Source organism: Passer montanus, unplaced genomic scaffold (genome assembly GCF_014805655.1).
Source record: "Passer montanus isolate IOZ18808 unplaced genomic scaffold, ASM1480565v1 scaffold32, whole genome shotgun sequence".
Lineage (NCBI taxonomy): Eukaryota > Metazoa > Chordata > Aves > Passeriformes > Passeridae > Passer > Passer montanus.
The window spans coordinates 5,322,491-5,347,063 of NW_024367930.1; the positions used below are offsets into that span (position 1 = coordinate 5,322,491).

The window sequence follows — 24,573 nt, forward strand, 5'->3', positions numbered from 1 at the left end:
TCCAGTAAGTGCAATTCAGTTTAGTGGATTAGCAAAGCCTTCTGCTTGGATGTGATCAGAAAGGGGAGAGTGAACTGCTGTGGTTTGTGTCCTTTGCCTATTGCTGTCCTCTGCTTGGCAGGGAACTCCCTCAGGGGTCAAAATCAAAGTTTGGAGCAACCTCAGAGAGAGCTTTTATACCCATGTCCCACAGCTTACCTCTGTTCTGTTCCTCCCACAGAAATGCATCGACATCCTCATTGAGAAGGAGTACTTGGAACGTGTAGATGGTGAGAAGGACACCTACAGTTACTTGGCTTAGCATTTTTATTAGCAATTACCTGACTGTGTGACACTCGGCAAGTAGGTATGTGATGGAAAGAATGAAAGCGACAGAACTTCATAGCAGCCACCCTGCTGCCATTTGGACCTCCCTTTTTAATGACTGAGACCAGGACTCCATCAGCCAGTCTCAGATTTACATCAGAACTGCTCAGGATTGATACATTTCAAGTATGTAAATATGGACACCAATGCCATTTAACCTAATTTAAGAACAGAAAGGAATCAGACCCTTCTCGTTTAAGGGTTGCATGCTACTGCATTTAAATCAATACATTGGCTATATGATAAACAGCTGCCATCACAGGCAGCACTTATACATGTTGGCAGCACTTGGAGAGCGAGTCTGAATGGACCCATGTGTAATCTGCTATGAAATACCATTTGTATAGTGTGTTTCATTTTTTAATGTGTGATAAATAATAAAAAAAATTTAAAAGATTTCTGTACAAGTTGCATTTGGTTTTATTGTTTTAAGTTTCATGACTTATCTTTCTAAATGTAAATAAAAGGTATAATGGTTATGAAAGCTATTAGAAATTCGTTTTGCTTTTCCTCCCCATTTTCTGGTGGTTTAAGAACATTTTGTTCTCTGAAGATACTGTCATCTGTCATTATCTGTGCATGCTATTTCTTTTTGAAGAGGAAAGTCTGCACTTTGAAAATAAAAGGAAATTGTGATGATTTCCCAAGACATGCAGAACAGAAAATGCTCAGAATATATGGCAAGGCTTGGTCATCTGAACTTGGAGCTGGTTTTAATATTGCTCATTGTCCTATAAAGTGCATCACACTTGCATAAATGCTGCCTAGAATAAAGGAGGTTTAGGCTGCCCATTTCTTTAACTGGAGCAGAAAATGGAGTGTGTTCCTGAAGAACAATTCCCATTAAATGCAACCTGTGATGGGAATTAAAATACTTTAAAAGTGTTACTACACATACCTTGAGTGACCAGGCTTCATTCCATTCTTCTCACAACATTTTATGAAATGACTATTGGCTTTCTATTTGCTACGAGCAAAATGCTGCCACCCTCACAGGTCTCACTATTGGTAATCTATATTTTCTAATCTTGATCCTGAAAAGAACTTAACTTCTGCAGCCATTTTACCCTTTATACAAACTGATTTTGTTCAGTGTTTCTTCTTGGAGGAAAGGAGCCAGGTTTTGTGTTGCTAATGTTTCTCTCTTGAGGGAAATGGTTACAGTTGAACTCTGGGTTAAAAAAAAATGAGCACTACTAGAAGGGAGGGGTGTCATCTGCACTTGAGATTTTGTACACTTCCTATTTCTGTTCTGAAAGAGCTAAAGACTGCCATTAGGGGTAATAAAAGCATCTTGCTCCTCAAAGTTGCTTTTGGAAATTTAGAATGGGGGACCTAATGATGCCTCTTAATTTTTTTTTTCCTAAGATGCTGTTTTGTTTTTGTAAACCCTTCTTGCAGAAAGTTCAGGGGTAATATATTTCTTTAGCAGGATGTATGTGCTATGCTAACAAAGAAGCAGCCTGACTGAACTCCTTTCTTGGAAGGCCAGGAATCACCTGCTCTGAGCTTCCTTTCAAAGCCCTTGGCTGGTTAAAGCAGTGCTTTATGTACTGTGCCTCCTTTGGACCAGGAGCTGTGCTCTACCTGAGGAGGGAGAAAATCAGGTTTATACTTTTGGACTGTTCTTTTCCTCATGAACTCTTAATTCTTACTTGGGCCACCACCACAGTGGAGGGAATGTGGCAGCTGCCTGCTGTACATGGAGTGTGGAAGCAGAAGAGCTGAACTCAGGCCCAGGCTTGGAGCCCCCTCAGTGCAGTAGGTAACTGATCACCATGGATAGGATTTCATGGACTCAGTTCTGCAGTAATGCTACCCTGTGCCTGCCCTCCCATTCCAGCTGGTTTGACCAGAGCATTGTGTTCTACTTCACAAAAGGCTGCAGAGTCCACATCCACCAGCAAGTAAAAAATAAAGGTGGTAGCCCTGTACAGACATCTACCTGCTGTCTAAATGTTTCTGAAGGAAAACTTTGCATTTCTCTTCTGCATCTCTTCAGTTTTTAATATAGGTGTAGTTACTGTTGTATTTGTCATTCAGTTTGGTGCTTCAGAGAAGCCACAGCAAGGGCACCTTTTACCACAGCTTTGTCTTGAAAGTAGCGTTTGTCACGGAAATCACAGCTAGTCCAGCAATTGCAGGAGTTTCTGGGCTGCAGCCATTACTCCAGAGGACATGGATGTAGCTGCATCCAAGGGAGCTGAGAAGCTGAAAGAGCACACCTGTTTCGCTGAGGCACAGCAGCACCACAATCACCTGACTGCCATCTACACTGTTTCCATCTTCACCCTGATCTTAAACGTGACCCAAAGTAACAGGAGACAAGTACGGATCTGCCTTTGCACAGAAGTTACAGGTTAAGTTCACATTTCTTTCTCAAGGGGCTGACACAAAATTCCAACTCAATTCCAGTAAAAATGAAGAAGTTCAAGTATCCTTTATTCAAGGTTGAAAAATGTACCACACCACATTATTGCAAAAGTTCATAGGTACAAAACACTTTGCAGCTGGTGAGAAGGCAATAAAAAGTTGGTTTTTTTTAAAATTTGTTACTATAAATTACTGTTACAGTACTTTGCAAATACAGAATTTCAAATTGCATCATTTGTATTTTTCTAAAATTGCCCACAGTACTAGAAATTCCTGAAGATAAGGCAGCTGTTTGTTTAAAAGAAGAGGTAGCTGGTGTCAAGGGATTTCCATTTCTCTTTCAATGCCCACATACTTAAGGGCATCAGCTTGGCTATATCTGAAATTAAAAAAAGAAAAACACACGATCACAAAAAAAAACAGTATCATGGAACATTTCAGCTTCATTTTTCTGACAGAATGGCACCCCAGCCTGGAATACTCTCATACTTAGATTTCCCATCATTTCCTCACCAACTGAGGTGTTTCCTCCTTGTGTGAATTTGCAGGTGCCTAACACTCCTGACCCACTCAAGAAACTACTTTCAGAGGTGTTTGATCAAGAGGAGATGAATCACTAAAATTCCATACTTTTTCACCTTGAATCTCAGAGTCCTGAAGTTCATTTTCAGTACTGAACAGCAACTGCATTTCTCCAGGATGACCTACACAGTATTGCCACTGGACAGCCTACTTTTTGCCAAGTAAGATTGTAGAGGACAGTAAGGACACATTCTTAACAAACATTTGTCTGTAGTAATTCTGAAATTTCATTCTCTGAAATTCTTGCCTATTTCTGAATGATGGGGGAGTTAACTTGTACTGCTACCAAGGTAACCCAGCCAGAGAAAGTCTGTCCCCATTTGTCACTACAGTTTGCTCTATACAAGCTGCTTTTCCAAGTTTGTAGGTTCTTAGGCAGCTGCATTGCTCAAATCAGTCCTGCTATGGCACCTGACTTAACAAAACCAGGGTGGGGGGTGCTGCTTCTCAGCTGCTGAGACCTGAGGCTTGCAGGGGCCAGGCAGGCACAGGAATTAACTCTGAGCTGCAGAGATACTGAAAGCTAATCCCATCTGAAACCCATCTACCCACCTGTAGTCAAAGAACAGTTCTTCACCAGTCTGAATGGCTCTTTTAGCAAATATTCCTATTCTGTGATCACCATTAACCATCATAACTGTTTTAAAAGAAATCAGGTATGTTAGTACAAATACTGATAAAATGCATCTTAAGAGAAATATCTCTCAGTATTTCATACATTGATGAAAAGCAAGTAAATGTGAAACTTACCTTTTGCATAGCAGTTGGGATTTACTGAATGGTTTGCAAATCTAATTTTGTTGCCCTTGCGTGTTGCATCAACCACAAAATCTAAGGGGACAGAAAAAACCAACAAAACCCACAAATGTTGGATGGGCCGAGTTTCATACCTAGTGTGCTTGGATCTTAGTAGATGAAGATAACTGTACAGCTTCCCCCATGGAAGAGCTCACCCACCACCCTACAACAGCTGAACTCTGCTGTTCCACACTCTGCTTTTCCTTTACCTCCTGCCACAGTGGCACCACCTTAGCTTCTCATTGAAGTTTCTCCATTCCACAAGGACAAGCTCCATAAATATGCTGAGTCAACACTGACATAAAGCAGCAGGGTTTTTTTTCCTCATTTCAACTATTTTATAGTATTTTATGCTTGACACAGTGCAGTCTGTATTTTTCTTTTCAAGTGGCAGCAGTCACCAGTTTTTTTCCTCATTTTCCTCATTTTTTTCCTCATTCCTCATAAAGTATTTTATGCTTGACACAGTGCAGTCTGTATTTTTCTTTTCAAGTGGCAGCAGTCACCAAAAGTGGCTTTTTCCCCCCAACACCACACCATCATAACTTACTGCTGATTTAATTCAGTAACATTACTTTAGACAACACCTGGCAAGCTTTTTACATTCTTTAGTCTACTTAATGTCCGCACACAATTTTACCCCATGAAATTCTACTCCTCTTGTACAGTTGCTTGTGCAACAGGCTCCATCACTACATCTAGCTACCTTTAGAGAAAAAACCCCAAAGACTAACTATCAACAGGATGAATCCACACACTGACAAGGAAAGATGTGTGGAAAAAAATTTTCATTGTTACCTGCTGTCTGCAGAAGAACAGGGCTGAACAAAATGCTAAGCATACATATTTTACTTATGCTGCCAAGGGTTGCAACTAATGCATACCATTATGCATACCATAATACATACCATTATTCAAGTTAAACAGAAAGCTGCACATGTATTTGTCATACACTTTTCCTCTTCTGTCTGCCTCATCCTGAGAAATAATCTGAAAAAAACACCACTTGTAAAAAAGAGAAGCACTCCTCCATTGTGTAACCACAGCAGCTTAATGTCAACCCCCCCAGCCTTTTGAAAGACAGATGGGAGTTTTTTTATTCTCCGGGATTCAAAGTATTCCCAAACAAAGTGTTGTTTTTAGCAAGCATTCTGCACTTACCAAACATCCATGCTTTGCTTTTAGCATAAATAAACTGTTTCAGAGCAGAAGAAAAGCAAGAATTGCTTCTCCTCTCAAAATCAGGACTGTGTACTGTACTCAGGGTTTTATTGCTACAGATTAGTGAAAGCTCCTACTGACTTTCAGTACTATACTAAATAATTTGCCACCAAATTCCAAGCATGTCTGAACTGAAATTCCATCTAAGACAAAAAGAACATTCCAGCCTCTTTTTCTCACAAGAATCAGTTTCAAAATTTTTGTGACACTTCAATTGTGTCGCTCCTGGGGTCTGAGCCTGTGCCTGGAGATACAGCCTGTGACACTGAGTCAGCCACATGGCTCTGTCTGAACGTGGCACCAGGTTACAGACAATGGCGCCCATGGTTGGTCCCTGTCAATGCATAACTTCACCAACTAAGCTCATATCCAGTGTTCTCCATCCTTACCTCACCACAGTATTCAGAGATGAATTCATTCTTCTGTACAGGATCTTTGATAAAAATTCCCCAGCCTGCCACATCTGAAGGTGCCAATAGTAAGTGCTGTGGAATAGAAAAACCAAGAAGTTTTGATATGCCTGGCTTAGATTTGGGTTCAGGGTTTTTTTCCATTTTGTTTTGTATCACTTAGTGAAATGCGTATGTTGGAACTCCAGGAGTGCAGACAAATCCAGAGTCTTCTAATGATCAGATACACACTAAAATTACAGCTTGTGGATCAGAAGATGTATGTAAAAGAAAAATGACCAAGTATTTGAAAACTACTAAAAATTTTAGTTTAACCAGCTCAAGACACCTTGAAATGAGGGGGTTACATAAAAATTCATTTACTGAAGACTTCAACCTCAAAAGGTCTGTAGACAGGATCCCACTCCACATTAGCTCAGTAATCAACTATTTTGTGAGAAAACGTTCCAAAGTAGAAATAAACTTTGGTTTACTGATTTATTGTTTTATTTGCCAGAACTGAATGGGCTTTCAAGACTTTAGTAGACTGTATACAAGTTTATACATTAGAATCAACAACTGAAGAAAGAAACAGCTTCTAGGCTCTGAGATAAACTTCTTTATGCTGATCTGGGGAAAGACTGCTGAGCTCTTTAAAATGGCAGCCTATTTGCAATTAAGAAGCAAAGCCTGAATGGGGAAAAGGAGATATTCTGCTGCCTTGATGCACAGAAAACACTGATTGGTACATGACAAAATGTAGATAGACTTAACAGCAGCACATGATCAAGCTAACAAGCGACAACTCCTTTCCTTGCTGTTTAGTTTGGTTTGTGTTTTTTTTTTTGTTTTCTTTTCCAGTTTGACAGTATGAAGGCAAAGAAATTCCATTCTCTGGCTTGAAAATATAAGAACACCTCAAAACCCAGGCAACAGACATGCAGTTGTCTAACTCTGGACATACTTTTTTGGATCCTCTCTGAATGCTGCAGTTCTTGCAAGAAACATTTTTGCTGTCCCAGTGGTCAGCTGCTCCACAAGTCAGGCAGAGGTCAGGATCACACTCACGCACAGCCAGGTAACAGGGGCACTGCTTGGTGTTGCATTGTGCTTTACAACGACACCCAGGAAAACGATTTTGGCCTACAAAGGAATGTGTGGAATAGAAAAACAGCAAGTATGAAAAAATACAGAGTAAAATTAAGACTGTGCAGATTATAGCATATCAGAATATTTAACACAGCCACTGATATCTGCATAGGACATTCAGGAGTACTGCAAATTCTTTCCCTCCCTGATTTTAAGAACTCTTTCTCAATTTTAGGTCTGAAGGCTGCTTCTGACTTCATGCAATGGCCAGTTACAAGGGCCAAATTAAACTGAACATGCTCACAGAATTTGCTGCTCCTGTAACTGCCTGCACCACAGACAGACTGGTAGTACAGAGCTCAGTGGTGGGACAGTGAGAGAACTTTATATATAACTTTTAAATGTTTTACTTACATTCTGAGCTGCACTGACAAAACTTCTCACAGAAGTTTTGAGCAATTACACATGGGCATGAGCTATCACAAGGCTGACGTGGGTGATCACATGGCTGATAGTTGTAAACGTGATTCGATGACCCATCTGAATAAAAATAGCAACATTTTGTAAAGTTGAATGATGCAAACAAACAATATACAGTTCCCTTCACTCTAAGGCAAAAATTCCCTTTCAGTCGTTTAACTAAGAAAGCCCAAACATGAACAAAAATCCCAAACCCACAAGTGGGATTAAAAACCCCAAAGACACAAAAGCAGAAATGTAACCTTAGTGAGGTGTTTTACACCATTAGCTGCCTTCCTAGTGCACCTCGTTCTGCCATTGCTCAGCTGCTTTGAGTATTCAGAGCTGAAAGCTGTTTACGTGGAAAACTGAGAAACGAAACTACAATGGTATAATTTCCTGTCTGAACATGTTTTGGAATAGCACTGGTATTATTCAGCAAAGTAAATTTGCTGAAATACTGAAAGCAATTTTTAATGTGGAACAACAGTCAACTTTCAAACAGGTAACACTGGCAATGTAATCCCATTATTATTATTACTATACCACTGTGCTTTCCCAAGTCAATTTTCCAGTACAGACAATGCTGAAGTCTTCTAAGCAAAAAAGGAGCTACCAGGGACAAATCTAGAGCTTTACCTATACATCAGCTAGGAGAATTTGTTGCTATAAAAATTATATTTGTATTAATACTCCTGAGCATGTTTTGGGTTTGCCTGAATTTGTGAATTTGTAAAAATGCTCAAGTTAGCAATCAGCAACAAAAAATGAGAGAGACAAACTGATCAATTATTTATATTGCTAGAAGTCCCAACTATTCTCAGCAACTTTTTAGAGAACTACTTCTAAATTAAGCTGGCTTACAAAAAAAAAAAAGACACTTCTTAATGCAGCTCCTATCCTTAATACCATTTTTACCTGTGCTTCAATGAAGCCATACTGGAAAGACAGTAAACTCAGCCTTCTTTCCTTTTTATGGACTTATACAGAGCTCTTCCAGCTATTTAAACCAAAGAGTACCTTTTGTCCCTACAATACGTGTAAGTGAGAGTTTACATTTTTAGTTTTCATGCCCCTAAATTTTCTAGCTCCCCACGGAACATACACAATGGCCTAACCTTAAAAAAAACCAAATAATCAGCCCTCCCCACAAACAACCAAAACAACAAAAAAAAAAAGCAATAGTAGAATCTTTAAAAGTTCAGGACATAAATTGAATGGAAAGATGCTAACCCTTTTTCAGCTGTATCTTTCTGCAATGAGCAGCCCACAACCTGCAAAAACACAAAACAAACAAGAAGGTTGACAGGAACTCCTCCTGCAGTGGGCTGGGAAAGGCAGCTGCATCTTGCACCCACACTTGACTTAAGATGGGAAAGTTTCTGGAGATGTGAACACCTGCTAACTGCACACGAGTCAGAGGGGCTGCAGCAGAACCACCCTGTCCCAGTCTAGGGCTTGACAAGATCAGAGCTCTGCAGGCTGCTCCCCCCGCTCCCCACACCATTCCTCTAGTCCCAGGATTGCACAGACGAGCAGTCCCCACCCAGCCCAGCCTAGAGATGCTTAAATTCAGATGCCCTTGAAGGAAGCCCTGCCAAGAGCAGGCTGCTGGAGCTGCTTCTGGCAGGCAGGAGCAGCAGCGAGGGAAGGATACAAAGCTGCAGATCTGGAGGGTCATGCCTGAACAAGGGGATCAAAATGGGACAGCTGTTTCCTGCACAGGACTTGGCCCCAGCACCACTCTGGTTGTCACCTACAAATCACAGCCAGGTCCTACCCTTCACCTGAGGAGCTCCAAGTACTTGACAGGAGACAGTGTCTGCCTGGCACAGCCACACTGATGGGACCTCAGTATTCCTTCTGGCTGGACACACTTCCTCAGGTGTCCTGGTTGGTGGTGCTGCACTGAGCCTTTCCCCATCTGCTTCAAAGTCTACACTCCTTTCTCTTATGTCCTTACAGTTTTCCTCCAGTGTCCCCTTTCTCAGGAAGCTCGGCCAAGTACACCCTTTGCCAGAAGTGGTGTTCTTGTTGTGTGGTGGATTTTATTGTTTGTGTTTGTTGTTTTCCTGTGTTTTTTTTAAGAGTAACATGGCTTTTGGTTAGCATAACATAATTCACTGTACTTGAAAGTTCTTCAAATTGCATTTACCCCTTCATTTTGTGTCCATTTCAGATTGCAAGCTCTTTGGCCAGGGAACGTCAGCTATTCCATAAATGGTGTGTCAGAAAAAATCAAGCTGTCTGGACCTTTAGTACCAAAAGGAAAACCAGACTTTTAATTTCAGTAGCCTTAAAATTAAAGGAGAAATCAGTTGTTTTATTTTTTCTTCAATTAGATGCATTTTAGTTACTGCTTGTATTTTAGTGAACACACATAACAAAAAAATTAGACTAAGGATTTGCAAAGTTTATACTTCTGGGACTTCCTTAGTATATCATGTAACAACATGAAGACAATATGGGAGAAGCCTCATTCCCTGGCCAAATAATACATTGCCAGCTGCATCAAACAACCTCACTTTCTCTGCAGATTTACTGAGCTGCCCAAAACACTCATGAGCACAGGTACTAGAAGCTTCCCAGCACAGAACACCTACAAAAGCTATTCTGCCTTTCAGTGAATACAACACTCCTCAGAAGTTTGCACTCTGAAAAAATAGCTCCCACTGTAACTGCTTAAATAGGACTTTTTAGCTGCTACTTCTTTCATAAAAGCATAGCAAGTTTTACTTCAACTAAATGGTGTGCAGCGCCCTCCAACAGCTTCAGATAAATAAGATTCTCTATAAAATTGCCCTTCTAAAGCATTACTATGAGATTTAACTCAATAACCAATTTTCTTACAAGCACTGAAGAAGCCCATACAACTTAGAAACATACAAAGGCAAACTTGTCCAAGTAACTAAGGCTGAGAGGAAGAAAGAAGCCCAGAATCACAGAGTACTATAATAGATGACATTCCTATTAAGAGTTATTCACTCTAGAATAAAAGGCTACCAACATGTATTTATGAATTATGAGACATTGACCCTGCAAGAAGACACTTCCCAAATGCCTGAAAGGAGTGCAATTTTGACTAAATTACTCTAATGCACACCAAACTACTCTCTTTCTTGTCTACCTGGTGTTTGGAAAATGTAACATACCATATTTTTGAACAAGTCTTTCACAGAAACTTGTCTGCCACCCCAAGATAATAAGTACCTAATAGCACAGCAAACTTTAAAAGCATTCTGTGGCCAGACTTCTTAAAATACTCTTTCATTAGCAATTAGCAGCTTCATTTTTTCTCCCAAGGTAAGCATTATCATAATGCACACAAATGTGCATACACATCAACAAAGCATCAGTAGCAACAAGTCAAAGCAGAAGGAAAACTACAGGTGGCAGTCACAATGGAAAAGGCATCCATCTGCTCTGCCCCTCTTCTGGAGAGATTGGTGTCACAGGAGGGAGAGGGGGGCTGGAGACACACAGTGGCAGCATGAACTCTGGGAAATGACACAAGACAACACTGACCAGCTCAACAGGAGTTTTGACTGCCACAATCCAAGAGTACATTCACTGCCTTTAACTTCCAAAAACTGCCACAAAATGCTCAAGTTCCCCCAGTTAGTGCACAAAGCTGGAGCCTGAGCAAGCACTATACTAATGGCAGAGTGTCATTTTTGTATCTGCCCTATATAAATCTGCCATCCCAAACAGAAGCAAAAGGCAAGACCTGGTCCCATGCAGCAGAAAGCAAAGGCAAGGAAAAGACAAAGTTAAGAAAGCAACTATCTGGTTGCTGGCATCTGCAGGAGATGCCAGCTTAGAAAACAAGTGTTTCCAGAAGCATCATGACAGCGGCTGTCAAAGATATTGTTTTCTTTCCTAACAACTTACTAGACTTCTAAACTTTGCCAGTGGTTTTAGGCAGCAGCAGTGTCAGCCAACCAGCACTAAAAACACTCTTTGGAAGCAGCTGCTCCAGCATTTCTTGCTTTGCACAGGGATATTCTGCTATCAGAAAGAGCACTAAAAATTCAAAATACATGCCAATTATGTCAAATATGTAGTTGAGTCTTTGCAGTGTTTGATTTTCTGGCATCACTCAAAGACTTCAGTCTCCCAGATCATCTTATCCACAGCCTCCCCACCACTCCAAGACTCAGCCTTCCAACCAGGTACCACATAAGAATATCCGTGCCAATGCCTCAGCTGCACCTTTTGTCTGATAACAGTGAGACTTTAAATCCCTACAAAAAGGTATCCTGAACTCTTGGCAGAACTATATAAGCTATTCAAACACATGCAGTGAACAGCAGTCCAGCAGAAGGAGGAGGAAAATGAGAAAGTGGGGGGGAAAAATATTTTCAAATAAAATTACTAAGTGGCCTCTGAAGAGGGGATGAGGGAGAAGAGGAAAACCAAAATAATAAAGCAGCAGCTTTAGATGGCCTTAAAATCAGTACCAAAAAAGAGGAAGGAATGCTGATTAGTTAAAACAAATTGAACTCAGCTCCCAGCAATGGAAGAAAAATATATACGCGAAAGAATTATCAGTACTGGAGTACACTCTCCCTCCAGCATACACCCATGCTTTTCAGAATTCTTTCTTCATTCAGGTTTTTTACTGGCTTCTATGCAAAGTACTCACTTCTCCTCAAGACAGAGTTTTCTCAAAATAACAGGTTAATCTGATACAAAGGCCAGGCTCTGACACTTACTGGTTCTCCAAAAAGCAATTATATTAGAAGTTGTCTTCTCCCACTGATCAGCCTTATTACAGCTACCTTAACAAAAATGACACAGGAAGGAGGGAGACAAGACATTTCATTATCCAAGAGGAGTGCAGTCTTGTCAGCTAGTTGCTCAGTATGTCCATAGGGCACCAAGATAATATGGGAAATAGGCAAAGTCTTGCAAGAAAAGACTTTATCTGCTCTCAACTAGGTTACAAGAGGCCAGCTTTTTTCTGCTGCTTTTCTCTCTGGTGACGCTGCCTTAGCTCAAAGCCACATGCACACATGGAAAACCTGCAGACAGTAAGAGCCCTGCAATGGAAAAGGGCAAAAGGAAAGGAAGGGCCTTCCTGGCTCTAGGACTGGATTTACCCTAAGAGTGAGTAAATTCAACTAAAAGAAAGGTAAGAAACAGAGGAAGATTTTCAGATGGTTGTCCCAATTTCTGATTGTGGGAGAACTTCAGAGTGCTCAAGTTACAGCAGGATGTAGGCAGGCTAAACTGCTTTCCATTTTAAAAAGGCTACTGCCATAGAAGAATGGAGACAGCATGATTGCCACATATTCTGGGACATTATAGTCGTAAAATTATCTCCTTCCTTCAATGAGAGTTTAAAGAATTAAAGGGCATTTCAAAACTAAATTGCTACCAATAAAGTTTTTATATTGGCAACTAATAAGAAAGCAAATAAACTCCATGCAATAGAGTGTGCTTTCATTGACTTGGGGAAAAAAAAAACAACTTCAAAACTAAAAAAAAAATCTGAGAATTCTTCCAAAACAACATCAGCCTGATAATCATACAATCCATTTCAGCTGCAAAAATATATTTGAACCTTTTAGATGCTCTTTTAAGTAGATGTAGTGGCACCATTTTTACAGCAATTTCTGTGAATCTGACAGCAAGCTAATTCTCAACTACATATTCCAAACTTGCACCATGGCTAATAACCTAAATTTAAACAGCCAAGCCCACCAAATGCCCAAACACTTGAAAACTGTGCCAAGAGCATTAAAATCAATAGCTCTTGCTGAGAACAAAATCTTTTCCAGATGCTCACTCAGTCTTTTCCCAGCTCACATTGCCTGCTTCTATGCTACAAAGCAAAAATATTCTGCTCCACGTCAACAGGATCTTTGAACCAGTTCAGGAATTTCACTAGGCCTGGAAATAATAAGTAGGCAAGCAAAGACAGAAGCAAAAAGGATTGATGGGAGAAGAACAGCAAGGACAAACTTGAGGGAAAATAAGGGAAGTTAAAGGGAATAAAAATAAGGGAAATTATATGGGAAAAAGTGTACTTATTGCTTGCTAAAGAAATGTTTTTGCTAATTTTCAGTCAGCTTTTAGTCTCCTATGTTCTTATCTCTCAGAATAAAAATAATCAATGCAGAGGTGCATTCTCCAAACCTCAGGATTCTCAAAGAAAAATGCATTTCACTGATAGACAGTAACCACCAAGTTTTGCAATTTTAACAGAAATTGTGTCAAATAATCATCTGTTCTTCATTGCAGCTTCACTTCAAATAACAACTTGTTAACCTGGTTCTTTACTTGGTGTTCTAGGTGCTAATGAAACTGGGGTGCTACAAAGGAATAGTCTCTCCTAAAGGCAATCTACTAACTTGCTATCTGAAGCTTGCTAGAATGCACTTCATCATTAAAAAACATAAGTTTTAATTTTAAAATAACATATAATCATTACTCAATCCTATTGACACACTTCTGAATTTAATGTTTATCACTGTAAAAAAATAATTATACCACACTATCTTGTTGCAACAAGCTGCATAGATGATTTCTAATCTAAACAGGGTTTTGACTGCTTGCATCAATACACCTACAAGACCCTGGCTGTTAAAGAGATTAAAAAGAAAGGAAAGGGAAAGAGAAGAGGAAGGTTATAGTTGTCAATGCAGTAACATTTTGTCTGAAACTAAAACACCATTTTGTTTTATTGCTGCAACTTTTGGTTTTGGAAGCAAAAGTAGAGTTGCACAACTTTTCCTCCAAAACACTTTCTGTTCTGATCCCCTGTATCTCCAATTTATTGTTATGCTAAGGGTATTTAGTAACAGATTTACCTGTGTTTCCTTTTCTTCTTTCTGGGAGGAGTATCAACATCTTCAGCAGGGACTGGTGCAATAATACTAGATTCCTTTACTCTAAACTCATACACCTAACAAGAGATACCATAACACATCCACGATAAATCTCTCACTAGTACAAAGTTGCTCATATTCTAAGTTAGTATGATTTCCTCCAACCAACAACTTACAGATTATATCCAGTCATAGTCTCTTTTCAATACATTTAAAGTTGATTATTTTTGCCATTTAAGAACTGACACTCTAATTTAAACCTCCTGAAAATTTAACTTAAAAACAGTTTTAAAACTAACTTCTATGTATTTGTGGTATGAATTCTGGACCATAGCATTCATGGGAAAACCAAGAAAATTAATTACTTTTCCCTTTTAGCAATCAATACTAGTATTTGTATACTTTAGCTTTAAAAAGTAAATTGCTATGACCCTTAGCAAGTAGCTTCCCTTCTTACCTGTCTGCACGTTTTGGTCCCAATCAGTCTGGCAATTGCACAGAAGTTGTCATAGTAGGTGCCAATAAGAACTCTAAACATTGAAGCTTCTGCACCACTCCATTCCACGTTCTCTGGAGGCTCAATATTTGGCTTCATCTTTATTGGTGTTTGACACCTAGAATTTGCTTCTGTAATAAATAATTGAGAGTAAGGCTACATATCAAAATTTACTTTGCCCTTCACATTATGATTAACTGCAGTTAAAAAATATCCCGGGTTTTTTGTTGTTTCCTAAGTGCCAGAAGAAAGAAACACTCTTCAGATGCCTCCTACAGAAGCTAACAGCAGCTACTCAAATTAATGACCAACATGTAAATTGAGACAACACAGACATTCTCTTACAGTTTAATTCAACTCATATTATTATTCTGTCTTTTCACTCCATGTACGTGTTCCACACATTCCAAACACACATTTTCAAGGATTACAAACAGCATGAACTTTCTAGGATTACAAATGGCTTGACTTGTTGTTTCTGTTGCGTTGGTTTTTTTGTGGTTTTGGTTTTGTTCATCCTCTCAAGCACCGCAGCTCATTGAGCGCAGCAGCACTGCCCAGCCTTACCAGAGGAACTGGATGTTTCATCTTTCTTCTCTTCTTCCTCTTTATCGTTGTTCTCCCCGCCAGTCTCGGCGCCGGCCTCTCGGTCGCTGTCGGTGTCCTTTGACTCCAGGACGTTGATGGTGGGCGTGCTGGGCCGGCTGGTGTTGTTGGGCAGCCGGCCCCTCCGGCGGCCGCCGGGGCGCTTCGGCGGGGTCTTGATGCGCTCCGCCGTCAGGGCGGCCGCAAACTCCTTCGCGCCCTCCTGAACACAAAACATCGCGGTTACGGCACACGAGCGGAGATGTGCTTCCACTTGTGGGAGAACACCTTCTGCTCGCATCCCAAGTAACTTCCCACTGTTCTACAAAATAATCACCTGCACCAAGTTCCAGTTAACTAATATATAACTCCAACCGTGACCACGAGTACTTTTGATGCTACCGTGAAAAAAATCTACACTTACAAAGTACTCATGTCAGTATTTCAGTTCACCTTTTACTTTGGCTGCCAAGAGAAAAATAATTCAGTAGTAAATTTCTATTTTCCCAGATGACAGAAATAAATTAGAATTTCCCACAGAAAACACCCATAAAAATATGAGAACTCTTCTTGCACATGGCACTTACACAATACGTGTTCTGCATTTTTTAAAATGCAAGCATTGGTAACTTGTTTTCTAGTGAAAAGGGGTATGATGAAGTGTAGCAAGTTTTCAGATGGGAAAATTGCATAGTTTCCCATACCAAAACATTTAGGGGAATTATGAGAAAGATTTGAAATTATATTATTAAATATTTCACTTTATTAATTTCCATCCTATTGCTTCTTAAGAGCACAAGTCCCATATGGAATCAGCCTTTGGCAAACTAAAAAAACCTTTATAATTTTTAGTTGTGATACAATTTACAAGAGAGTGAAGTCTGCAGTTTCTTGACTAGATTGGACAGAATAGCAGCAACACCATTATTAGGGGACAGTAATATTTCTTCTCTACAAATATCTCAGGCTACATCTACAAGTATTCCTACTCAAGATGACTGAAAGTTAAACTTTTTCTCTCGCAGCAGCAGACTTGACTGCAAATGACCCACAAGCAGATGCAGTATCCTAGATCCAGCATGTCCTTAGTTTAAGTATCCCCCTACAATGCAGCCAGCACTAGCACCCAGTGAATTGTGACATATAAAATTATCTTACCAAATGTTGATAACAGTGAGGTCCACAAGGCTTATTATCTAATGCTGTTTCTGTATTCTTTCGCTTATAAGTATTGGGAGTTGCATGGAATGCTGTTGAATCAAAACATCACGTTTTTAAGTTTTCATATAAAAATATGTTAAATATATAACCTCAAACTGTACCCAAAACACGAGGTTACCAAGACTTTACTAAAACCAGAATAAAATACTAACAAATGGAGTAAATAAATAATAAAATAAACCCCATTTAGTGACATATGACTTACCACTTAAATACACAGAGACAGCACATAGGTAAGTTTCACATATCATGGAATCGTTTGGGCTGGAAGGGACCTTAAAAATCAACTCCTGTCTGCCATGGCAGGGACACCTTCCACTAGACCAGGCTGATTAAACCCCATCTAGCCTGGCCTTGAACATTGTCAGGGATGAGGCAGCCGCAGCTTCTCTGGGCAAACAGTTCCAGTGTCTCACTTCCCTCATGGTGAAGAATGTCTTCCTTACATCAAATGTAAACCTATCCTTTTCCACTTGAAAGCAATTATGCCCTTTTACATCAACAAAGGCAATCATCACATTTGTTTCATGTATCAAGAAAGATTTGGTGTATCACCCTTTCCAACAAAAGAACAGACTTTACTTTGCTGTCATGTTAAACAGAATTATCCAGTGCTTCTCCTATTAATGACCATCTCTTCAATGTGTAAGATTCAGTTGTTAAATTTCTATCTTGCCAAAAAATCTGACCCCGTGCACACTTTGGAAAGGTAATAGGACCCACTTCACATTTTCATCAGTGAGAAGGACACAAAAGGATTTTTGCTCTATTAGTTTATCAGCACTCCAGCTAAACTGACAGGATTTAAGAATTCAGTTCCTGTATCCCAGCTGCAGGGTGAAAACAAGTTAGCATTGCACAGTCACTCTGGATAAGTGAGCCAAGTCTCTGCACCACGCAGAGAAGTGTCTGGTGCTGTATCTGAGGGACTCTGTACAGCTCTGACAAAGCTGCAGAACAGTGACTCAGAAAGGAGCAGAACTGGGATGTCACACATGCAACACGACCACCTTGATAACAGGAGGGCAGAGTTTCCTACCCACTCTCTCTGCCAGAGCCAGCTCTCCTCCCGGGCATTCCCTGTCTCCCAGCAGAGTGTTTTCAGGGAGACTGACTTTTCACAGTTTTCTGGAAGTCTTGGGAACTCCTCTGTACCCCTACAGAGCTTTTCTGAAGCCTGGAAAACCTGCCACTAGACGCTCACCACAACTCATACATTCAAGCTCTCACATTATATTAGGAGCTTTTTGAGACACTAGCATTAGTTTTCTGCAATTGTCCTTTTAAAAACAACTCATCTGTGCTCAAGGAAAAAATACTTTGTTTTTTAGAGAGAGAGAGAGACGGATATCAATAAATACTTTTTCCCTCTAAATGTGTCAACAGTGGCATACAGAACTGCAAGGAACAGAAAAGAAGAATTGACTGAAATTTAAAAAAGTAGAGAGTACTCAGTGCTAGCTGTCTGTTTGCTAATGCTCCATGAAGGCCCAGAAAAGATGCTCAACTTAAAATGTGCAATTTCCAGGCTATGCAGAAGCACTTATGCTGCAGTTTTACCACAGCTGTGGTTGGATAACTGTAACTTACAGTGAAGGTAAAAATTCAGTGAATAAAAAGTGCTAATATGCTCAAAATTAAAGCAGAAATCCCTCCCCTCCTACCCATATTAATCTAAAAGGGCTGTTCCACACCACCACTTCACACATCTCCTTCATTAAGCCATTTCCTAGTCATTTTATTCCCAGATCATACTCGAGGCTTCTCTTTTTCTGTCCACTAAGCTTTAAAGACTCAACTTTTTAAATGCTCTTCCTTCCTGTTAAAGCATGTGGGCAGAGCTCAATCTTCCCAGACAAGCTTTTAAAAGCAAACTTCATTTCAGTGGTCTGGTTTACAGCATAGCTCTGCAAACACCTGTTTTGGCAGCAGTGGGGAGGGTGACCAGTTCCATCTTGGAACCTTGGAAACACTTCATGTTTCCCTCCCATAAAGGAGGGTGAGTTGAAAAATCAAATAATAAATTCTATAATATTGTGCCTGTATTAACAACAGCAGAAGATGGGAGCCCCCCAGGAAAGCAATGTACTCTTCCAAGGCTTTCTTAAAATGGCATAAACAAAATAAAAGTAACAATAAGTAAATATTGCATTCCTTTCTCCAGACAAATACATTATATTTTATAAATGTGGAAACACAAAAAAATTTTAATTTGCTACATATGGGCATATAGATATGTAAAAATTATTTACAAGCGAGTATAGGAATGTAATTTATGTATATTGTTGCCATTAGTGCTCTTTCATCCCCCAGATTTAGTTAAAAGCTTTTATTGCTACACCACTTCTCAGGTTTCACCTATCCTTCAAGCATTCATATACTCTGTAGATAAAATATGTTACACTTTGTTACAGTAAGAAACCATGCAATTTAATACCAAGTTATTTCACCTTTTTCCATCTTCTAAGAAACAATGAGATGATGGGAGTCCTTTACCCAAAAGCAGGGGGGAAAACTCCCATGTTTTTCAATACTGCATCTTCAAATTTGCACAGTATACCATTTCAGTCAAGATTTTTTCCACTTAACTGTTTTGCCTTCTCTTCATACCAGAAGGAAAATAATTTTTCAGCAAGGCAACAGAACACTAAGGTGTTTGCAAGCCATGATCTATACCAGACTGCTGCAATGTACAGAAATCAAAGGTATGCTTTCTACATATCACTTGAAGATGCAATCATTTCTCTCTCAAATTCATTTGTGCAAGGTCCAAAAATGAGTATTAAAAAAAAAAAAACTGTTTTCCTTTATAAAATTAAGAAATTAACTTGTAATATAATGAAACAAACCAACCTTTGTTATTTTTAGACTCTTGAGACCTCAAAACCAGGCTACATATGATACTTAAAATTAGGATACTCTTGTGTTCAACTATTTAAATAACACCCAACATGTTACAGTAAAGACAACTACAGTAAAAATCTACCACATCTATTGCGAAGTATTTTTTGGGAAGACTTGTTATAAAGAAAGGACCCAGGATAAGAATGAAACTATTTGTATAGCTGTATTATGATTTTTTTAAATATCAGTAGTAATCTTTTTCAAAAGAAAAATCACAAAAAACTTGGTAGAATTTCCTAAACCCCTAAAATCTGTATTTCTTTAATGATTTCCTTAAGAGAAATCATTCTAACATGGTATCCCTGAGCATGTTTTCTGTCTTCAAGATTTATTATCTGTCTCATCCCCAATGGGCTCAACTCTCATTTTCCATAATGTGAAAGTACACAGGCAACAGTTTAGCCTGAAATGTACATTTGCTTCATAGTCAAGCTATTTGGGAAATTCTCCCTACCTGATATTTTTCCTTCTTCTAAATTCTTTGTTAGTCCAGACATTTAGGCATAATTCCTTGCTGTCAGCAAATGAAGTCGGTACACAAGTTTTTTCAGTTATGTCATCACCTGCACATAAAGGGATTGCCAGGTCGTCAAGGGGACTTGACACGTTAAAAATCTAATGATAACTTTTCCTATATTTAACTCAAATGTTCTAGAACAAAGATTGGAAACTCCACAAAATAAGGCTAAACTTAACAAAAATGGAATCTAAGAGGGGGAAATACAAAAAGCAAAAGCAGACCTAATAGAATTCCTGTATTTTTTTTTTTATTTTTTTTTTTTTAGTTCTCTATGCCTTCTCCAGAGATTTACACCTTTCAAAGGACCAATGTGATCACTGTAGCCCACCACATTACCAAAGTAATTCATCAAAAATGTCATCTGCAGAAGCCAGGACATCATCCCACAGCACTTGGCAAGTGCATGAAACAGAACATAGAGGCAACTGTCGAAATGCAATAAAAGTTAAATTGTTGCAGAGACGCTGAAAATTGCTACTGCAGCCTTCCAATAACCAAAGCATTCTTTTTAACTTTTTTTTTTTAATGAGCTACTTATTCCAAGCAATGAGCTGGGTGAATTTTGACCAGCAGTCTTAAAATTTCACAGAAAACAAAGAGGCCAAACAACTGACTCTCTCAGTTTTTAACAAAAAGATTCCGTGCTCTAGACAGACACGCAGACAGACAGACAGACACGCAAACAGAAATATATCCTCTTTCCTTGGTGTAACTACAGACAAAAAGAAAAGGAAGCAATGCATCCAAAGCAGTGAGCAGTCATTGTTGCAGTGGAATCTGGGTATGATTTCAGGGAGTGGCAACTGAAGCATCAGTTTACTACATTCAGGGTCCAGCATTGAGCCCACTCAGCGAAGGCCAAGAGATCTCCTTGTGGTGATTACGTATCCAATACGTTATCATCAGTGACAAGGAATGAGCTGCACAGGCTGTCACAAAGAGCACTGTCATAGCCAGCCACTGCACCCTCCATCTGACACCAACGTAAGTCCTGAATGCTTCCACAGTGAAAGTGCTATGCATCCCTCTTTCTGTCATGGCTCGTCCTGAAATTCTGAAGGGATGATTTCAAGTTTGGTCACTTTTAAGTAGGAGGCACAGTTTAAATAAAGCCTTGGACATACACCACTTTGGAAAGAACTCCAACTTGCTTACAGGACATATCAAAAGTCACCAGCAAGAAGAACTTAGGTAATCTTTTAGTATAATCACGTTGTCTTTGTTCTTAAGATTATGAATACAGAGAAGGGAGGCACAGTGCTTTTGGCTTAAAGGATGCTGCTGGTATGAGAACTGAAGTCTTTCAAGCAGTGACATGGCTCTGGACATCCTCACTGCCTGAACTTGCAACCCAAGAACATGTCAGAAAGTCCAAGACTGTGAACCCATTCTTCACAGCACTTTTATAAAAAAAGTCTCTCAGAACTGGTGCCTCAGAACTGTGATCTGGTAAAGTAGCAGGTACCCAACAGGTAGTCAGCAAAACCTTTCAGTTGGACTTCTATCAGTCTGCAAAAATGGCCATGAAAGGCAAATATATTTGTGTTTTAGAAGAGCAACCAACTCCACTGAAAAACTGTAAGTTTATAAAATCATTGAGAAAAATGCCTAAAATCACTGCAGCAGAAATATCTCATGTCTTCAGAGGTGCCGCTACAGTAAGCCTGTCCTCACTATATCCAGACAATGCCATTTTGTTGAATTAATCAAAATTGGCCCCCAATCTCTCTGCTAGACTATTGAGAACATCAAGTACTCCTAAAACCCCTGCCAGACAAACCAATTGCTAACAATCAGCATACAACCCTGTCCCACAGACTAGGGCTGCACACAGCACTTCTTAGAACGAGCATCCAGGCAACTAAGACAGCACAAGACCTACAGCTTCACAGAACACACTGTGTTGAAGCTGGCTGGTCAAGGCAACAGCTTACTCCAGAAACTTACTGTTCCTGAACATTATGGAGAAGTAACAGCTTCCTTTTATTTTTTTTATTTTGCATTTTCTAGCAAGGCCTGGCAACAGAATATAAGGAGAAAGTGAAACTAACAGACCTAACTCCAAAATGCCCAAGTAGTAAAGGAACCAGGAACATGAAAAGCTTCCCCTCTCCCCACCATCTGAGAACAACTCCAATTCCTCCTCAAACTGAAGGGCAACCAAGGGATATGAAAAAGCAGCAGCACTGTGCAAAGCCTTCAGTGTGGAGTACAAACACAGGCAGATTGCATGTGTGTCGGATGAGGAGCTGCTGACAAAGCACAAGGATTCCCAAATGAACATGCATGCGCACTCACAGTGGAACATGCAAATGAACAGCTCAGTCATTAAAAAGCGAAAATTAATTTGGTATAGAGGGCATCACAGTACACTGCTACAAGCTGAAACCACTTCATATTTGGCTGTTAGTTTCCCCTTTATATTTAATTCTCTGTCCAGAATAACTGTCTCAAGTAGCACTTCAGAATCTCTTCACACTTTGCAAGTGAAAGCCAACATCACTGCTAAGCTCTTGTCAGCTCGTTGGCCCAAAACAATGGGGCAACATAAAAGCAGTTCAGGGGAAAGGACATCACAATTTCTAAAACTCAACTCTCTGAAACTATTGTTCAAATAACCAAGTACAACTAATGTGGCTAGAAAGCAACATAGTAGAATAAAAAACTGTTCATGAGTGTTCATTCTCCCTAGAGGAAAACGAAGCAAGTTTGATGAATAACCAGGATTTTTTACGGAAAAATATATCCCATTCTCCATGCGCAAACTGAAAAAGTGTAACACATAAACAATAGTAGAAAACAATGCAGTTTTCTTGCAGACTATATAAAAAGAGAAGTGATGTTACAGATTGCTCCTGGACTCAGGAATTCTATACAAAGTCCTAAATGCAAAAAGAATAACAAACTACCCACACAGGTGCATTCATTTTTCTGAGGTATAGTTTCCACTGCAAAATAATGTCAACATGTACAAGCTGTTTTCATAAACTTTAGAGATATTCCTGCTTTTATTTTTTCTTCTCTTTCCTTCCTTCTGCATTGAATCTTATGGTACTTTTAAGTCTCCTGACTTACAAAAAACAGTAAGACGTTTACAAGCACACTTTAATTGTACTTACGATGTAAGAAGCAATCGTATTTAAAACAGCGCCTACAGAAGAGTGTGTGAAAGGAGTGCAGGCTTTGCTCCCTCTGAACAGATTTAGCATTTGGTCCATCTATATTCGGTGTGCACTCAGGAGGAAGAGCTCCAGGAAGCTGCTGCTCAGTAAGTTCTTTGTATCTTTAAAGCAAAATAATAGAAATTATTTATTGATTTTTTTTTAATAAAAGTGGTTTTTATTCCAGTACCACTCTGCATTTTCAATGACAACTTAAAAAAAGAAACTAAGAAATTTATGTGTCAGCTGAAAAGGCCAATCTGCTAGTGACATGACAAGTTATTCATTCCATACTCATTGATACAAATCAACTAGGAAATAATGCATTTGTTTTCAAGACCATCACGACATAGTATCATTAAAAAGGAGTAGTATGAGCATCATGGTATCATCCAAAAAGGATATAAGATTTTTTTTACCAGTAGCTTTTATTTTAACACCTCAAAAAAATAACAGATTATTAGACAAATATAAGAACCCACTTTTCAATATTTTAAAGGGAAGGCTAACAAACATTTCTGTATTGTTTGACTTGGGGAAAAGAGCCAAATCCCTTTAAATGTCACTTGCGGAAGTTACACAAATGCCACAGAACTAGCTGCAAGGGGAACCACTCCTAATCAACCAATATTTAACGAAGGATTTATTTTATAGAGGGATCTTTGTTTCATAAAGCAACACAGCAATATACTCTAAGAAATACATTCTTACTTCTCTTTCAATTCTTCTGCTGTACCCTTGTCTGGAAACATTGAGGAAATGGCTTCAAATATTTTGTCAGAAGGAAATCTCCGAGGTGGGTGGGTTTCTTTCTCTGTCAAGGAAGAAAAAAATTTTGAAAAACAAAAAAAAAAAAAAACACATTTCTGCTCCTTTGCTACCTCAAGAAGGTGTTCAGAGAAGGGGGTGTTTGCCAAAATTCTAATGTAAAAAAGAAGTAAAAATTTTTATTTCCAAATCACTTACAATTTTAACCGTGTTAAGTGATCTTTCCTGATGAGAAAAACCTACTAATAAAATTCAGATAGATCATTATTTCACCAGCAGATGGAGATGGAAATTCAGAACTCTGCCTGCTCTAGAATAATGATACATCATTTTCTGAGGAGTACCAAAGCATTTATTAGACAGACACCTGACTGATTTTTGGTGCATGTGACTGCCTCAGTATGCCAATTAACAAAAATGGGCAAAAGTGCCTCTCATGGTGTTCTCAATGTTGAACTAAATGACAAAGGAAATTATGAAAATTATTTAGACCTACTTTAGACCTGAGAACTATCACATAGGAAGATGGGTCTGAACAAATTTATTAAGTGGTTAAACAAAACATTTGTTTAATTTTTAAAGTCTGCAGATAGACATACCCATCCTGTTACCTTCCCGATCTTTTTGCTTGTCATCTCTTTCATCAGGATTGTCATCTCCATCATCATCATCTTCATCATCACTATATTGACCAAGGGCATTGACCAACTCAACAAATATTTCATCATTGATAAATCCACATTCTGAAATCCGGCAAAATTGGGAGTGAATAAAAAAAACACAAGGTATATATGAGGTATTTTTAATC

The 24,573-nt window shown here is 39.2% G+C and overlaps 2 protein-coding genes across 11 annotated transcripts in view; one reads left to right on the plus strand and one right to left on the minus strand.

Moving 5' to 3' along the window:
• CUL1 (cullin 1) overlaps positions 1-850 on the plus strand; it is a 52,428-nt gene extending 51,578 nt beyond the window's left edge. The window contains exon 22 of the mRNA XM_039715026.1: positions 221-850. Coding sequence (XP_039570960.1) covers positions 221-301 — 81 coding nt within the window. The 3' untranslated portion in view covers positions 302-850. The remainder of the gene's footprint in view (positions 1-220) is intronic.
• Positions 851-2,787: 1,937 nt separating this feature from the next.
• The window catches only part of EZH2 (enhancer of zeste 2 polycomb repressive complex 2 subunit), a 51,110-nt gene continuing 29,324 nt past the window's right edge, over positions 2,788-24,573 (minus strand). For 9 of the 10 annotated variants that reach the window (XM_039715044.1, XM_039715045.1, XM_039715043.1 and 6 more), the window contains 15 exons: positions 24,365-24,508; positions 23,709-23,811; positions 22,956-23,119; positions 16,350-16,441; positions 15,174-15,414; positions 14,568-14,737; positions 14,093-14,187; positions 8,511-8,551; positions 7,233-7,358; positions 6,694-6,872; positions 5,730-5,825; positions 5,028-5,109; positions 4,072-4,152; positions 3,874-3,958; positions 2,788-3,118 (listed from right to left, as the gene is read on the minus strand). In XM_039715044.1, coding sequence (XP_039570978.1) covers positions 3,058-3,118; positions 3,874-3,958; positions 4,072-4,152; positions 5,028-5,109; positions 5,730-5,825; positions 6,694-6,872; positions 7,233-7,358; positions 8,511-8,551; positions 14,093-14,187; positions 14,568-14,737; positions 15,174-15,414; positions 16,350-16,441; positions 22,956-23,119; positions 23,709-23,811; positions 24,365-24,508 — 1,760 coding nt within the window. In that variant the 3' untranslated portion in view covers positions 2,788-3,057. The remainder of the gene's footprint in view (positions 3,119-3,873; positions 3,959-4,071; positions 4,153-5,027; positions 5,110-5,729; positions 5,826-6,693; positions 6,873-7,232; positions 7,359-8,510; positions 8,552-14,092; positions 14,188-14,567; positions 14,738-15,173; positions 15,415-16,349; positions 16,442-22,955; positions 23,120-23,708; positions 23,812-24,364; positions 24,509-24,573) is intronic. The other variant, XM_039715040.1, reaches the window with a different exon arrangement.